Raw genomic sequence first — 16,683 nt, forward strand, 5'->3', positions numbered from 1 at the left:
ATGTCAGAAAAATCAAAGTAAAAGCTAAGGAAGTGCTAAATTTAACAGGTGAAGAACGTATCGTGGTTAAATTTGACATTTATGATGAACCATTTGGTGAAGCACACAGCCTTCTTTCGCGTTTTTGTGGAATTTTAGCATGTGATTCCTCTTTATTTCCAATCAACTTTGAAAAATGCTTGAGTTTACCTGTGACATACTTCAATCACGTCTTCGATCATATTATAAAGGTATAAGCTCTAAATTCTGACGACTATTTCTTTATTTGTCTTTAAATTTTATATTTGCATGTAATAAAAAAGCTAACGAATATTTTCATTTTGAAGTCCAAATTCTTCTTTGACGCTGTCAAAACAATTGCTCGATGACATATTTCTTTATATATTGGAAAAAGGTAACCTGCAAATAAGATTAACATGTGGAATGAAATTAATGATCCACTTAAAAGTAAAGCCCAGATTATGGATAAGGAGCCGCCGGGATTCTACCAGATCAATGGATTTTTTTTATTGAATACAATTTTAAAGAGTCAACACAGGTATTTATGTAAATGGATTTCTTTATATATAGTTGTATAATTATTTTTTTCTACGTGATGTTAAAATATATTTTATAAGAAAATGCGTCAAAGGAACCATGAAAATCGAAAGAAACAGGCAATTCCTCACACTGGTGGCTCCAAAGCCAATGCTACAAGAAGGGCTGAAATGGTGAGTGAATTAACCTCGAATATAATTATTCCTAAATAGTAAATTATTTTGATTTATTTTTAAATTTATAGATGGTCGAGACTGGACAATCGCCTGGGCGAGGACAAATGTACAATGCTACTCATAAGAATCAAGATGGAGTATATGTTAATGAAGCGGCAAAAGAAATATATGTGAGTTTTACTTATGTTCCATAGACTATTATTGAGCAATCTATGGTATGCGAAATGACTTTTATTATTAATTTATTTTGACAACAAATTTTTGGTATGTAGAAAAAAATTGAGTCATCTTTGAGCCAAAGCACCATAGATAAGTCTCAAGTTTCGCCAAATGATGTTGTTGGTAAGGTGCTAGGGCAAGAGTACTCTGGAAGGGTGAGATGTTTGGGATTAGGAGCAGTTCTTAGTAGAGTTTTTCAACAAGTTAGACCTCGTTTTGGTGGTACAAGTGCATCAAGTAGTGGAGGTTCTTGTTCGTTTCAATGTCGAGAAAACTACAATCAAATACTGAGTGCTTTGAAGGCATATATGATGATGAAAGAAAGAACGATACCAGAACAATTTGTGGGTCTCTTTGATTCTCCTTCAATGGTTTCTTCCACGGCAGTAAGTAAAGTTCTCTTTACTTTTTTCCTGATCTCGGTGTTTGTTGAAAAGCTCTCATTTCTTGTCTTCTCTTTATATTTCTTATTTATTTTGTTGTTCATATTATTAATCTTTTATAAAACAACAAAAAAATAACTTGCGGTAGAACAGAGTCCCAACTTTCAGCCAACAACTTGCTAACAACATATATTACCTACCAAAATCTATCATTATGGTTACGAATTAAGCTTTTATACACCCCCTGCTAGTTTTGGTTTAACTTACAGTCTATATGCCACTTCCTGCACCATTAGTCAGACATTTAAATTAACATGTCTTTGTTTGATTTGAAAAACTCTAAGGTCCCATTCTTGACAATGAAGTACATAATAGCACTTACGATCATCCTATACATCTTTTCTTTAGTTACTTTACCATTTTGCAATTCTTTCTTCCACTCTAGTGCCTGTTTGTAGATGTCTTGTCATTTTAACATTCTCATCCAGGTTTTGGAGTATAATTAACACTTAAAAGAAAAGATGGTTGATGCTTTAAAGTTCTAAACTACACGTAGGGCAGATTGTGCTGACATCATTTTGCTTAATCAATCCTTGGTGTACATTATTTTGTGTGCTACTAGCCGTGGTTAAAGTAACGCCGGATGCTGATTAATTTATTTACTGCTGACTGGGATTCTTCACAAGTATTTTTTATCATAGTTCCTAACTGTATGAGATTGCTCTTTGAAGTTCTTGGTCGATTTTTGTGAAATACAGCCATTAGATTATTCAGGCGCTGAATTGATGTTATTTTATCTGGTTATTGGTTTGTTAAGTTATTGTGTTGATTGTTCTAATAATTAGTGGTTACAATTTAGTTAGTTTGGCTAGTTAAAGTAGAAATTTTTTTTGCTAATTTTGCTATCTTTCCTTGCTAAGTCTGACTCGCTTAATGTCGTCTTTGCTTATATTAAAAGTGGTTTATCGATTGATTTTTATACTTTGCATTTTTATGTAGCCAAGTGATGCTGCTAGTGGGCCAACTTAGTCAATGGATGCAAGGAGATCATGCGGTGATAATGATCCTAACAGCATTCTTTGAATTTGTTGCATTTGTCTTGGATATTCAACTATGATGATGTAATTATGTGGTTCGAGTGGATCTTAGAATATTGAAGTTTTTGTGTTTAAATTTGATTTTGGAGTTTGAGGATACTAGTTAATGTTGAAAATTTGGAGTTTGAAGATGTTAATGTTGCAAATTTAATTTTGAAGTTCAACATTCAATGTATTTTTGATGTGCTTGTCAATTATAATGTTTAATTAGTCGTGTTGTGTTAACGATATATGAATTAATAAAATATTGGATTGTAGAGTATGCCTAAAGAAAAAATTAAAGTTGAGTTAAAATTAAAATTTATAATTTATTATTTAAAATTGATGGATTCCACTAATTTAAAGAAAAAAATTGTGGAGGTTTTAACCCCACAACTTTTAAATTAAAATTTATTATAAAAAAATTAAATTTAGAGTAGCGGGGGTTGAAACCCTCGCAATATAACCGCCGCAAAATAATTATGGTTGTCCAAAAAAAACTGCCGCAACTGGTTTGTGACGGCTCGAATTGTGGAGGCTTTTGGAACCCCCACAATTATATTTTGCGGGGGTTTTACCTTAAAATTAACCCCTGCAATTTGACCTCTTTTTTTGTAGTGAGATAACCTTTTCCTACATACATTTCTCCTTTGCTACAACAACAACAATAACAAACCCAGTGTATTCCCACATAGTGAGGTATGGGGAGGGTAAGATGTACGCAGTCTATACCTCTACCTCTAAAGAAGTAGAAAGGTTGTTTTCGATACATTTCTCCTTTGCTAATTACAATTTTTCCAGAAAGGGTTACACAGTTGAATTCGTTCTTGTCTAGAAGTGAAACAGAAATTAAATTCCTACGTAACTCCGGAACATACAAGACATTTTTAAGTGTCAAGACCTTTCCTGAAGTCATTTTCAAGAATATTTTTCCTGTTCCTTCTACCTTAGTAGTAGCGGAGTTAATCATGTAGATCATTTCTTCTACTTGAGTCGGAGCGAATGACAAAAATAACTCTTTGTTGGCACATACATGGCGGGTGGCACCAGAATCCATCCACCATTCGCGAGGATTTCCCATCAAGTTGCATTCTGAGAACATAGCACACAAATCATTGCATTTTTTGTTGGATTCAATCATATTTGCTTGATCCTTTTTCTTGCCTTTATTCGAAGCACGACAATCCGTGGACTTGTGGCCAATCTTGCCACAATTGAAACATTTTCCCTTGAATTTCTTCGTGGGTTGATTGCTTCCTTGTTCAGTTTTCTTTCTTTTCTGAGAATTGTTTTGGTCATCTTCTACAATATGTGCTCCATTAATTGTAGAATTCCCTTTTGACCTTCTCTCAGCAACTTTATTGCCCTCTTCAATACGCAGTCAGACAATAAGATCTTCGACAGTCATCTCCTTGCGTTTATGCTTCAAGTAGTTTTTAAAGTCTTTCCACAAAGGTGGTAGCTTCTCAACTATCGCTGCTACTTGAAATGCATCATTCACAATCAAACCTACAAAACAGTTTTTGTGAGTATTAAGAACTTTTTTAATTTGTTCAACTAAGGTATTTTTCAAAGATATACCTTCGGCTAGGAGATCACGTATGATGACTTGCAACTCCTGCACTTGAGAGACAACCGATTTGCTATCTATCATTTTAAAGTCCAGGAACCGTGCAACAAGGAATTTCTTAATTCCCGCATCCCCTGTTTTATATTTTCGTTCAAGTGCCCCTACAATTCCTTCGATATCTTAGTTCCACTGTAGACATTGTAGAGGTAGTCTTGGAGACCACTCAGAATATAATTCCTGCAAAGGAAGTCTGAATGTTTCCAAGCTTCTACAATTACGAAACGCTCTTTGTCCGAGGTTCCCTCGGGCACCTCAGGAGCGTCTTCGCTAGTGAACCGTTGCAGACACAAAGTGGTGAGGTAAAAGAACATCTTTTGCTGCCATCGTTTAAAGTCAATGCCCGCAAATTTTTCGGGCTTCTCCGCCGGTGCCATTGTAGGCGGAGCATTTGTGTGACTTGATGTGACAATATTAGTTTCCCCCACAGACGTTGCCGCATCTTGCATTTGACTTTCGCTTGTCATTTTTTTTGTCACCACAAGACAAAAATTATTTAGTATTTTCAGAATACTACTTATAAAGTTAAGCAACTTTAAACTTTTCTTCTTGTTTCTAGTTGACAATGAAGTTTATATGACTTCCAATTGTCAACCGAATGATCTTTAACTTGTGATGAAGTTTTTAAGATTTCAAATCACTAGTTAAGTTCAGGCGGAGTAGAAAGTTAAAACTTTAATCTCCAAAAATAAGCTATACAGATTCTGAAATTTATTTCCTTAAGATTGTTATTTCCTTCCACGGGTACACAGAATCTGTATATGTAGAACGACAACTTCAACTTTAACTTCTATGTTTAAAAACAAGAACACAATGAAGTGCAGTAAATACCCTCAACACAAGATCAAAGTGATCTTTCTTAGAAGTGCATTTTATTTTCATAAATAAAGATAAAAACAGAAATGGCCAAGTCGCCCGAATTCACGGACTTTTCTTAAGGAAATAATTCCCCTTACTATACCCGAGGTTGCGGAATTTTCCTCCCAAGATAAAATGGTCAACCAAACCAACTGTAGCGGTACCTCAAACAATTGGAATATCGTCGAACTCACTTAACGGATTGACTGATCACACAAAGTATTTGTAAAGACAAGAAGAGAGTTTATTGCAGAAAAATTCATATCAAAACCTGTGAATGAAAGCAGATTTTTATAGCCATAACATGCCTCTTCTGAAAAGAGGCAATGGTTCATGTCAAAGGTTACATATGTTCTGTAAATTCATGTCTGTTCATCCAAAGATTGCATCTTTTCCTCAACAGTCATCTCTCTCCATGAATCAGTCTGTCTTTTTACTGAAGGATTGCATCCTTCTGAAACAACACATCAGTTCGAAACAGTGCAGCTATTTTGAAGCATTAGTTTTGTTCGGAATTACAGAAACATCAATTCAAAATTTCTGAAGCATTGCATCTGCTGCTAGATGCATGCATAAATGGAGAATACTGTTGCGTTTTGGTAGATTCGGATCATCAAATAAAATTTGTCCAAAAAGATATATCTTATCAATTGTTTTTCAAATCCAAATCCGAATTCGAATTCGAGCGAGCAACGACGATGGCGCAAGACATCTCTTATTCCTTGCCTCACTTATCCATGTGGAAGTGTGTTTCACAATATAAACGCTTTAAAGCTTCTTTCTCCCACCAATGTGGGAGAATTTAGTAAGCTTTCATATTTTTTAGTACACTTTCCATATTGGTGTGATCTCAATTTTTCTCTTCCACTTGGTTTTCTCCATTTTTCATTCACACCTCTCATTTACTATGAACCCAACAGAGTCTTGTTTAAGGGAAGATTTCTCCCAATAGGTTTTATGTTTTTCATTATTAGTTTTTCATTTGTAGGTCGTTTGACTGAATCATATTAATAATATGTCTTTTTAGTATATTTTTACTTGTCATCTAAATTTTGTGAAAAACATTTTCCTTGCTACCGAACACCGCACCAGCTCGGTGATTTCCATCCCCAGCATTTCGTTTGTCCTAGTCTGAAGTAGACGTTATGTGGACCAAATTGCATGACTTTCTTGGGAAAAATTGGAACTCTCGATCACTCACTAGCTAACAGCCAATCAATCATACATAAGATGGTGGTGGAGGTATTTGCATCATTTACCTCTTTGGCACGGATTAAATGCGCCCAACAGTTGGCTAAACAAACAAAATTAAACTCCTCAACATGTGTTGTTGACTGGTAAATTCACAAACAGTCCACGCGGAACGTCATTTTTCTTCCGTCGTCACTCGTCCTCGCTGGTGTTAAGAGTTAATGATTAAAAACATACTAATTACACTATTATTATTTTTTCGAGTTTCACACTCAACTATATAAGTTAAACACATCTTTAAATTGACGGTCAACCATCATCGACACAACTCAATTAGGTGTTGTTTAATACATAAATAATGATGGTTCAAGCAGAGAATAAAAATGGATAATTGAAGCGTGAAACTTGCAAAAAAAAATGATAGTTCAAATGTGTTTTTGATTATTAACTCTACAATTTATTAACAACACCTCACGGCAACTATAAAGTTTCAGTATAAAGTTGTCATCATAGAGAGGTAGGTTTGACACTGCATATACATTTTGCTTCTCAAAGAATAATATTGTACACATACAAAAAAATATTTTTAAAAAATTAGCAGCATTATGTTAGATGACATCCTTCAATAAAAGATGCAGTATGCTTAGCATAGTCCCCCACTTCTTTCATTATCATTGGAAAATTATTGGTCGCGGTTGACTACACGTCTTTGAATTACTTTAAACCTTACAATATCTATCATGAGTGGAAGTCAATTCAGTTGTTCGATTAGAATTTATAGTCACGTTAGATCATAAAAGGTGAGTCCAGAAAATAATAATCGAGCTAAATAAAAAATATCATAATAATTATAATATTTGATTTTAATAACAGTGAGTGTTACAATCTTTATAAATCTTCTTATTTTTTTTAAAATATTATTTTAAGGGTCTTTGATTTTGATTTGTATTTGAATTTAACGATTTTTGAGTTTAATCTTGAATTTGGTGGTCTTGATTTGGCTTGTACTTAAATTCAAAGGCTTTTCAACTCATTCTTAAATTTTGCGGTCTTCATCTTGAGTTGTACTTGCATTAAAGTGTTTTTGAGTTTATTTAAATCTAAGAGTGTTTGAGCTTGATCTTGATCTTGAATTTGGTTAATTAAACTTATAGCTTATAAAGAAATATGTGGTGTTTGATCTACGCGCTCTTTAAACCTTCTTGTTAGAAATTTTTGTAGGATGGAGGGGTTGTGATGAGGACAGACTTCTCTCGACCAATTAGATTTAAGTGATCTAACGGTATTTGATTTATCGAAACATGTCACTTATACACATGACGTATTTTTATTGGTCCTTTGATTTCACTAGGCATGTTGTGTTATTTGATACGTTGCATTATCATATTGCCTAGGAGTGTTCATAGGTCGGTTTGGGTCGGTTATTGGTTAAAACCATAACCAAACCAACTTAGTCGGTTTTTAAATTTCTAAAATCAAACCAAACCAAACAAAAAAATAACCGTCGGTTTGATTCTTCTCGGTTTAGTTCGGTTTGGTTTGTTTTTTTCGATTTATAATTTTAGCTAATGATAAAAGTTGAAAATTTTAAAAAATAAATTCAATCTAACATATGATATGTTAACCGAGTGTTGTATCTCAACCTTGAAACTATTGAAGCTAAGATGTCAACTGAGTGTTATACTTCGACAAAACTATGAACAACACCTTACGAACGCTTCTAAAAAATATTTTAAAATTACATGTAATAGAATGATATGATAAACCCTGCAAAAGGTGGACACATAAATTTCTTGCTAAAAAGGTTCAAAAAGAAAGTTAAAATTAGTAATTGTCTATAGTCAAATGAATCTCAGCTATAAATTTCAATATACAACAAGATATTATTTTCACAATTAGTATCAGTACTATCAACTAGATAAAGACATGATTTAATATGTTACGACTAAAGTTAAATCATGATTAAATTATAAAATGTAACAAACATTTATATTGCATTTATGAATAATACATAAATAATTATAATATATATATATATATATATATATATATATATATATACATACATATCGATTCGGTTTGGTTATTTTATCGGTTATTTTAGAGTAAAACCAAACCAAACCAAATTATTATCGATTTTTCTAACCAAATATCGATTTTTTTAATCGGTTTGGTTTGAATCGCGGTTCGATTTGGTTAAAAACAAACCATGAACACCCCTAAATTATTATTATTGCCCTCCTTCACTTGACTTGACATGTCACGTCATTTGACACGGACATCAAATTGAACCTCTTAAATAAGATCACGTTTTAAGCTTAGCAAAATGAGCTATCATTTTAATCCAAATTAATGGACAAGCACAATCAAAGATAGACTTTAATTAAATTTATATTTATTGCACTTAAATAATTAATCTAATTATATTAATTCTAACATTTATTTAAATTAACATGTCTCAAATTTAATATAATCTGAACTTTTTATAAAGTTATATCTAATAAATTTTAAATCATTACACTCACCATTGTATCTGAATATTTGACATGCATTTTAATTTTTTATAAATATTTCAATATGATATTTGGTGATTATAAAAAGAGTAAATACATAATTACACTACTGATTTTGTTCAAGATTTATAAAAAGACACCTAAACTTTCACTTCAATCTATTACCCCACGATTCTTCTTTATTTCGTTGCAAACACATCATTTGACCCTCTGCGTGTATACACGCTCCATAGGCATATGAAAGGGTTCGAATTTGACTATTTTGACCAATTAAAAGTTGCTACGTGTAAAATAATTGATATAGAATTTATATTCTTTTTAGTAAAAAACATAATATTTATTTATTTTTTAAAATTATCCCTACCCCTCCCCCCCTCAACCCACTCACTCTTTCTTCTTCAACTCAATTCACCATTAAAGCTTCCATTAAAGTTTTTTTTTTTTTAAATCATTCATTAAAGCTCCATTTTATAATTAAATCATATCATTTAACTACCCACCATTTCTTCTTCAACACAATGTCTTCTTCAACACCATTAAAGCTCTTCAACACAATATCACCATTAAAGCTCCTCCATTAAAGCTTTTTTTTTTTAAAATCATATCATTAAAGCTCCATTTTCAGTTAAATCATATCATTTAACTATCTTTAAAACTCAATTCAATCATAAAACTTTCAATTCAATCATAAAACTATTTTTGAAGTGATTTGAACAAAAAAAAAAGGACGAAAATGCATGCTAACGGAGTGGGGGTTTGGGGGAAATGCTGATGGGGTGGGGCTGTTGGACGAGGGGTAGGGGTGTTGAATGGGGGTGGGGGTGGAGGGGAGCTGCTGGGGTTGCTGGATGAGGTGGGGTGGGGGAAGAGGGGGTGGGGTGGGGTGTTAAATTAAACAAAAAGTAAAATTTGATTTTAAAAAATATAAATTAAACGTATTTAACACGTGGAAGCACCTGATTGGTGCGTGTGTTCACTCTCTTTGTTATGACAGAGATTCAGCAAAAAATGGTGTGTTTGCAATGGATTAATTAAGAATCGTGGGGTAATAGGTCAAATTCAAAATTTAGATGTCTTTTCGAAAATCTCGGTCAAATATCAGAGGTAATGATGTATTTACTTTTATAAAAAAGAAAAGAAATGCGAGAATATCACGGTGATGTATTTAGTGTCTCTCACGCGAACACTTACACAAAATTGCATTGGCAATTAATGATATTATCATTCTTAAAATTCTAAATTATCGAATCAAAATTTCTAGTCCATGCCACACTATCTCATGCCCACCCCTTTTATCTAAAGTTACTACTATAAAAAAGAAACAGAATTCTGCAGTAGGACAATAAAGTGAATGCCTTTATAGCTAGATCTAAGGGAAGTAATAGCTAGAAACAAATTAGAGGTGTTGTTGGTTAAAAGGTACCCCTTTTTTAATCCATCTACCACCTGCTACTACTTTTATGCTCCATTTCAATTTCCCGAGGAGGAGTATATATATAAAGTAGCAGTGAGAGTGAAAAATGAGTAACAACAGGATACAATCAGCCATGGAAAAGAATGAAAAAACAGCAAATTTTAGAGATGATGATAGTGAGAAAGAGCCTGAAATTAACTATAGAGGAGTGAAAGCCATGCCATTTATCATAGGTAAGCAATGTTCTTGTTTCTATCTTTTCGTAAACAGTCTCTCTACTTCCACGAGGTAAGTGGTAAGGTCTGTGTAGACTCTACCTCCGCAGACCTCGCTTGTTGGATTTCACTCGTATATTGTTTGTTGTTGTTGTGATTTGCTTGTTACTTGAACAAGTTAACAGTTGATAGATATCATGAGTTGGTTCATATGCTGTTGACAGGAAATGAGACCTTTGAGAAACTTGGAGCAATTGGCACACTTTCCAACTTGTTGATTTACCTCACATCAGTTTTCAACCTGAAACACATCTCAGCTGTTACACTGATCAATGTCTTCAATGGAACAACCAATTTCGCCACTTTGATTGGAGCTTTCTTGTCTGATACCTACTTTGGTCGTTACAAAACGTTGGGATTTTCATCCATTACTTCATTTCTGGTAGTACTAGTTATACCGATTCTTGAAATTTTGCAATGAATGAATTCGATGTTGAATTACTGATTTCGCTCTTTCTTGTTTGAAGGGGTTGTTTGTTATAGCATTAACAGCAGTATTCAAGAAGCTACATCCTCCTCATTGCGACTCCAAAGATATCAGCCAATGCATAGGACCAACAGGATGGCAAATGGCGTTTTTGTTGAGTGGATTTGGGCTACTGATCATAGGAGCAGCTGGGATTAGGCCATGTAACTTAGCCTTTGGTGCAGACCAATTCAATCCCAACACAGAGTCTGGTAAAAGGGGTATCAATAGCTTCTTCAATTGGTACTTTTTCACCTTAACATTTGCACAAATGGTGTCCGTTACGCTCGTGGTTTACGTGCAAACGGACATAAGCTGGTCCTTAGGACTAGGCATTCCAGCAATCTTCATGTTGATTTCATGTTTTCTCTTCTTTGGTGGCACTAAAATTTATGTCAAAGTGAAACCAGAGGGCAGTCCCTTGACAAGTGTGGCACAAGTCCTAGTTTCTTCTATCAAGAAAAGAAGGCTAAAATTGCCAGAGGAACCAATGAAGTCACTGTTCAATTACACCCCTCACAAGTCCATCAATTCCAAGCTTCCTTACACTCATCAATTCAGGTAATAGAAGGAATCAAATCTGTGAAAAATTTAATATTGTTTTTATTATTAGTTTACATATCCTTGAGTTAGTTAAATTGATTCAATCTCTTGCTTGACACAATGTGTCATTCCTCATGATTCATGAAGTATGTCTTGAATATTCGACAGCTCACATGTTAGTACATTGCATTTTGCATGCTCATTAGGTATTCATTAGGTATATCTACTCTTCATGGTGACTGCTGTATGACTCCATTAGTTTGATTAGTATTCAGTCGATCTCAATTTATGTGGCACCGTTGAAATTTGAGTTAAATTTATATATTTGGAAACTACTTAACAAAAGAAATACATAGATCAAATTAATTGGCAATTCAAATTACAAGGCATGTGGAAAAAAAATATAGTAAAAAAGAACTCGTTTGATTCTTAAATCCGAATGGTACCACGTATATTGGGACGGAGGGACCAGTAGTGTAGTACTAAACTTGTGGATTTGATTAAGATACTTGTCAAACTAGCTAACATCGACACTTTAACTTGATTTATTATTTATATATAAGTGTAGTTAAGATTATCCTAGATATGCCAATCAACTTTAAAACTGTGATCTTGACCTGAAAATTAAACATGACGACTATACTTCATATGTTATTTTTTCCTGTTTTAGTGTGTTGGGATGAAATTTAAAAATGCATGAATTGTCAGTATTTTATTATACCTGCTTTCTTTAGGTAGTTTCATGTTCTATTTTACATGACTTACCTGAATGAATTGTCACTCAAATCACAAGTTTTTCATATACAAGATTACATAAATCTCTTCTCTTTTTGAGAGTGAAATAAAATAAATTGTTTAAACTATATTATCTCTAGAATTAAAGTCATCAGAAATGGCCTTGATCATTTAAGTCTAAAGAGAAATATCTGAAATTCAGATGCTTTATCATCTCCACTTAGCTGACTCAATGTTAAAGCCATCTATGTAGTGATGGTGCCAATTTTACAACAATCCATTATTCAAATAATTTTACATGCACAACTAATGGCATTTGGACATGATTTCAAAAATAAATCACGTTAATTTGAAATTAGGTTGTTTTGAAGTTGATATTATTTTGAATACTATATAATTAGAATTTCTTAAATTGTATTTTTTTTCAAAAATATAGAAACTCCACAATTTGTGAAAACTATCCAAACTTCGCTATCTTTTACACAATTTTACCAAATGAAGAAATTATATTTCATAAACAAGATATAGCAATATCCTTTCACACCACGTTAATAAATCACAAATCTTTTACCAAATAAAAAAAAAAAAAAAATCACAAATCTTTTTGTTCTTTTTATAAATAAATGTTTGTACATGTTATTACAAACTTTCAAATACACATAATTTACTAAGATTCACTAATTCAATAATAGTAATTAGTTATTCTTTAATATAATCCTTACATGATGTGTGCAATGTTTTCACGCCGAACATGTACCTTTTCTTATAAAATTTAAAATGATGTATCAAAATTTACATTTAAAAAAAAATTAAAATCACAATTTGAAATTTGAAATACTAAGTGATTTAAGATTTAAATCATGTTTAAAATTAGAAGTGAAATTTGTGCAAATTTCATAAAACAAATATTAATTTCAAACTAAATCTTCAAATTGGAATTATCTCAAATCGAATGACGACCAAACGCATGTTGAGAAACGTAATCTTATGATACACAGAGTCACTTAACCAATATGTGTCACATGGTAGGGCACTTGTACTCACAGGTGTCAGGTAAGGAAATTAAAAAAGGACCATTAAAAGAAGATATTTTCATGATACTTATTGATTATTGGGTGCAAGCACTAGGAAAAACATTGAAAGTTTTTCAGAAAAATTGGTCCGCCAATGTAATATGTAACAAAGCACCATGTCATATGGTATCTAGTAGTAGTATATTATTTTGGAAAGCCAGGTTAGTTAATCTATCTCAGGGTGTTTTTGGTAAGAAGAAAAATATTTTCTAGATTACATATACATGCTCTTGGAATAACTTTTTTTTTTGTGTGCGTACTTACCAAATAAGAAAAAATAAGATTAATTTGTTTCGCAAGAAAATATTTTCTAATACTGAAATAGATTTTATCTTCCATTTTACTGTATTATGATCTTAAATGATTAAATTTATTGTGCTATAAGGTTTCTTGACAAGGCTGCAATAGTAACGCCTGAAGACCAAATCAACTCAAATGGATCAGCAGCCAATCCATGGAACCTATGCAGTGTGCAGCAAGTGCAAGAAGCTAAATGTGTTGTAAGAGTAATTCCTATTTGGGCTGCAGCAATTGTATTCCATATTGCAATATCTCAGCAGCAACAATTTGTTGTCTACCAAGCCCTTCAATCAAACAGGCATCTTGGCAACAGCAACTTCCAAATTCCAGCAGCAACATACACTATTTTCTCCATGTTAAGTCTCACTCTCTGGATACCAATATATGACCGTATCGTGGTGCCATTGCTCCGAAGAATCACCAGAAAAGAAGGTGGCATAACGATCCTTCAAAGAATGGGATTTGGCATATTCCTCACTGTTGCATCATCCTTCGTATCTGCATTCATCGAGAAGCGAAGGAGAAAATTGGTCTTCACAAATCCAGCATTAGGACTGCATTCAGAAAGAGGACTTGTTTCTTCTATGTCAGCTCTGTGGTTGGTTCCTCAGCTATCCTTAGCAGGACTCGCGGAGGCATTCTGCGCCATTGGACAAGTGGAATTCTACTACAAGCAGTTCCCCGAAAACATGAGAAGCATAGCAGGGTCTTTCTTCTTCTTGGGAATGGCTGCTTCAAGTTACTTGAACAGTTTCTTGATTTCCATAGTGCACCGCACAACAGAAAAGGCGAAAACAGGCAACTGGCTACCGGAGGACCTTAACAAGGGGAGATTGGATTACTTCTATTTCTTGGTTACAGCACTGGGAATCTTTAATGTTGTCTACTTCATTATATGTGCTAGGTGGTACAAGTACAAAGGTAGTGATGACACCAGCAGCGTTACATTGGAAATGGAAAGGAAAAACGTTGAGAAACACTTCGTTTGACATTAATTTTAGGAACAAACCAAATGAATAGTATCTGATACCAAATGATAGCAGCCATCTGGGTTGAAAGAAGTTGTAATAGGAAAGCTAATAAAACGAAATCACCTGAAATTCGCGCCTCTACTTATCTCCCTCCTACTGAAATTCAAATGGAAGATGAACAACTTACATTCAACAAGGGTAACTCAAACTCTAAGTTAAATTTCTGAATACAATTTATTAGTACTACATTTATTTCATGCATCGAGAATATTTCTTCTTCACTTCCTCACTAGGATATACAACTTCCTGACCATCTCACAAAACTCCCTGTAATCAGAAGAAATTAGATTAAATCATTTGACTGAAATTAAAGAAAATGAAAATGAAATCAATTTGGTTGCAAAGAGACTGACGTACGGCCATGGATAATCCCCTACAAGCATCATGTCACCCTCATCATCCATGTACACAACTTGCCATTTGATTCGAGGGCTAAGCTCTCCCTTCATATCGAATAATTCCTCTAGCTCACTGATAAGCTCATCATAACCACTTAATACAGTCAAGTCAACTGCACGTCCAACAGCAACCCCTTGCATATGTACCTAATTCACACAATTAATCAAGTACGCTAACAAGTTCAGTAAACTGACGCACATGTTTCAACTTACGTGATACTTTTTGCTTATTCAAAACTATGTAAATTTTGACAACTTTGAATATCTAAATTTTAGTTTCGTTGGTTAAATTGAGTTTCTGTACCTTAATGCGAGTTCTTGACGAAGTGAGGTCCTTGGGTAGTGCCTCCAATTGGACTTGTTCCTTTGCTTTAGAAAGATTTAGATGCTCAACATTCTCAATTTTCTTGTTATAACTAGTCCTGGAAGATGCACTTGATACAGATACACTCAAATCATCAGTACAACCTACAGCAGCAGCAGCCGTCCACTGGTGAGGCTGCTGCTGGTCGTCTGCACTTGTAGAAGGCGACGACGCAATGTTGGGATCAGACAACAAGCTTTGAGAATGATCAGAAGTTGGGTAGATAGTTGCATCTGTATTTGAATGAAAGGAATCCTCAACTTCCATGCTTGTACTTGTATCCATTCATAACTCTCTATAACTCCTTTTCATTTCATTTTCCCCTTAAATAAATTGGTGTTGGTGGACTTTACCTGAGAGGCTGAGAGGATTTCGGCGAAAAGACATATCAAGTTTCCAATTAAAAAAGACGAACAGATTGACCAGCCCTTCTCTTGTATCCATCCAGTGGGGATGGATAAACGCCAGTTGGCTATTCAAATATTTTATGTTTCTCATGCAGTTATCTTTTGCTCAATGATTTTACGAGTAAATTACATCAACTTTTCTTTTTTTCCTTAAAATATACTTTTTAAGTACTCAAAAATCTTTTTCTCCTATTTAGAATGTCATATCATTAAAATTTTTTATTTTTTTTTATAAATGTATAACTTATCAAACTTATTTAACTAAAGTTTTATCCTAATTCTTTTTTTTTTAAATAAAACTATACATGACATATTAATCATTGAAGATTAATTTAATTACATCAAAAGCTTGAGTTATTTTATTTAATATGTAGTATTCAAAATTTCTTTTATTTACTTATTTGATTCACCACTTAATAATAATTTTAAAATACAAGTACTTGTACGAATTGATACAATAATTTTTTTTGTCATTTTATTTTATATACTAAAAATTCTTAGAATGTAAAAGAAATAAAATGATGGATTTCATATTTTAGACATTAAGTTTGTTATTTATATGAGAATAAAAGAATTAAGTCTTCTTTTTTGAAGGAAAGAAAAATTATGTAGTCTTGAAACAAATTAAATTTTTTAAGAAATATTAACAAAAATGATACCTTCTTCAGTACTATTACAAATGTATTTTTAAAATATTACTCAATCAATTATTCTTTGCTTTTGATGAATTTAGAATGAAGTACGAATATAAATTAGTGTTTAATTGTATAATAAAGTAAAATATAAATATAATGATCACAAAAAAAAGTGAATAAACTAAATTAAAAATAATATTTTTTTTTCAAAATTTTTATGTCTTATCTTATGGATTTACTTGATTTATTTATGGGAAATTACTTGTAAAAAATCTACAAGAAAAAAAAATCATCTTTTCACTATATATTTATAAAAAATTACCTTGCATAAAAAGTTGCAAGTAATGTATGTCCAAATTAATTTTTTTAGGAAACAATACATATTAAAATTTTCTTATTGAATTTTATTTGACAACAAAAAATACCGTAGATCTGCCATCAATGCTTTTAAATAATAAATTA

At 32.8% G+C, this 16,683-nt stretch overlaps 3 protein-coding genes across 4 annotated transcripts; 2 read left to right on the forward strand and 1 right to left on the reverse strand.

The window, feature by feature from the left end:
• Positions 1–620: 620 nt before the first annotated feature.
• On the forward strand, positions 621–2,344 carry LOC107864847. The gene is made up of 4 exons (XM_016711261.1): positions 621–710; positions 782–883; positions 986–1,318; positions 2,315–2,344. Exons 1-4 carry the CDS (start codon positions 621–623, stop codon positions 2,342–2,344), a joined length of 555 nt encoding a protein of 184 aa, XP_016566747.1.
• Positions 2,345–9,738: 7,394 nt separating this feature from the next.
• On the forward strand, positions 9,739–14,609 carry LOC107862482 (protein NRT1/ PTR FAMILY 2.11). Its single transcript, XM_016708077.2, has 4 exons — positions 9,739–10,227; positions 10,434–10,651; positions 10,737–11,296; positions 13,472–14,609. The coding sequence occupies exons 1-4, from the start codon at positions 10,101–10,103 to the stop codon at positions 14,373–14,375; spliced, it is 1,809 nt and encodes a 602-aa protein (XP_016563563.1). The 5' UTR covers positions 9,739–10,100; the 3' UTR covers positions 14,376–14,609.
• LOC107862483 (auxin response factor 9-like) lies at positions 14,533–15,592 on the reverse strand. 2 transcript variants are annotated; one of them, XM_016708079.2, is made up of 3 exons: positions 15,120–15,592; positions 14,775–14,962; positions 14,533–14,684 (listed from the first exon to the last, which is right to left on the reverse strand). In XM_016708079.2, exons 1-3 carry the CDS (start codon positions 15,462–15,464, stop codon positions 14,636–14,638), a joined length of 582 nt encoding a protein of 193 aa, XP_016563565.1. In that variant the 5' UTR covers positions 15,465–15,592; the 3' UTR covers positions 14,533–14,635. The 2 variants fall into 2 exon arrangements, with proteins under 2 accessions (XP_016563565.1, XP_016563564.1); XM_016708078.2 differs by having other exon boundaries at positions 14,533–14,962.
• Positions 15,593–16,683: the final 1,091 nt, after the last annotated feature.

Source organism: Capsicum annuum, chromosome 3 (genome assembly GCF_002878395.1).
Source record: "Capsicum annuum cultivar UCD-10X-F1 chromosome 3, UCD10Xv1.1, whole genome shotgun sequence".
Classification (NCBI taxonomy): Eukaryota; Viridiplantae; Streptophyta; class Magnoliopsida; order Solanales; family Solanaceae; genus Capsicum; species Capsicum annuum.

What these genes read in the sequence shown, in the direction of transcription:
- LOC107864847 (XM_016711261.1), top strand. Translation starts at nt 621, where the DNA reads ATGCGTCAAAGGAACCATGAAAATCGAAAGAAACAGGCAATTCCTCAC. An exon ending in CTACAAGAAGGGCTGAAATG is followed by an intron (nt 711 to 781) that starts GTGAGTGAATTA and finishes TTAAATTTATAG; the next exon opens with ATGGTCGAGACTGGACAATC. An exon ending in CAATGGTTTCTTCCACGGCA is followed by an intron (nt 1,319 to 2,314) that starts GTAAGTAAAGTT and finishes ATTTTTATGTAG; the next exon opens with CCAAGTGATGCTGCTAGTGG.
- LOC107862482 (XM_016708077.2), top strand. Translation starts at nt 10,101, where the DNA reads ATGAGTAACAACAGGATACAATCAGCCATGGAAAAGAATGAAAAAACA. An exon ending in AGCCATGCCATTTATCATAG is followed by an intron (nt 10,228 to 10,433) that starts GTAAGCAATGTT and finishes TGCTGTTGACAG; the next exon opens with GAAATGAGACCTTTGAGAAA. An exon ending in CCTTACACTCATCAATTCAG is followed by an intron (nt 11,297 to 13,471) that starts GTAATAGAAGGA and finishes TTGTGCTATAAG; the next exon opens with GTTTCTTGACAAGGCTGCAA.
- LOC107862483 (XM_016708078.2), bottom strand. Translation starts at nt 15,464, where the DNA reads ATGGATACAAGTACAAGCATGGAAGTTGAGGATTCCTTTCATTCAAAT. An exon ending in CGTCAAGAACTCGCATTAAG is followed by an intron (nt 14,963 to 15,119) that starts GTACAGAAACTC and finishes TGTGTGAATTAG; the next exon opens with GTACATATGCAAGGGGTTGC.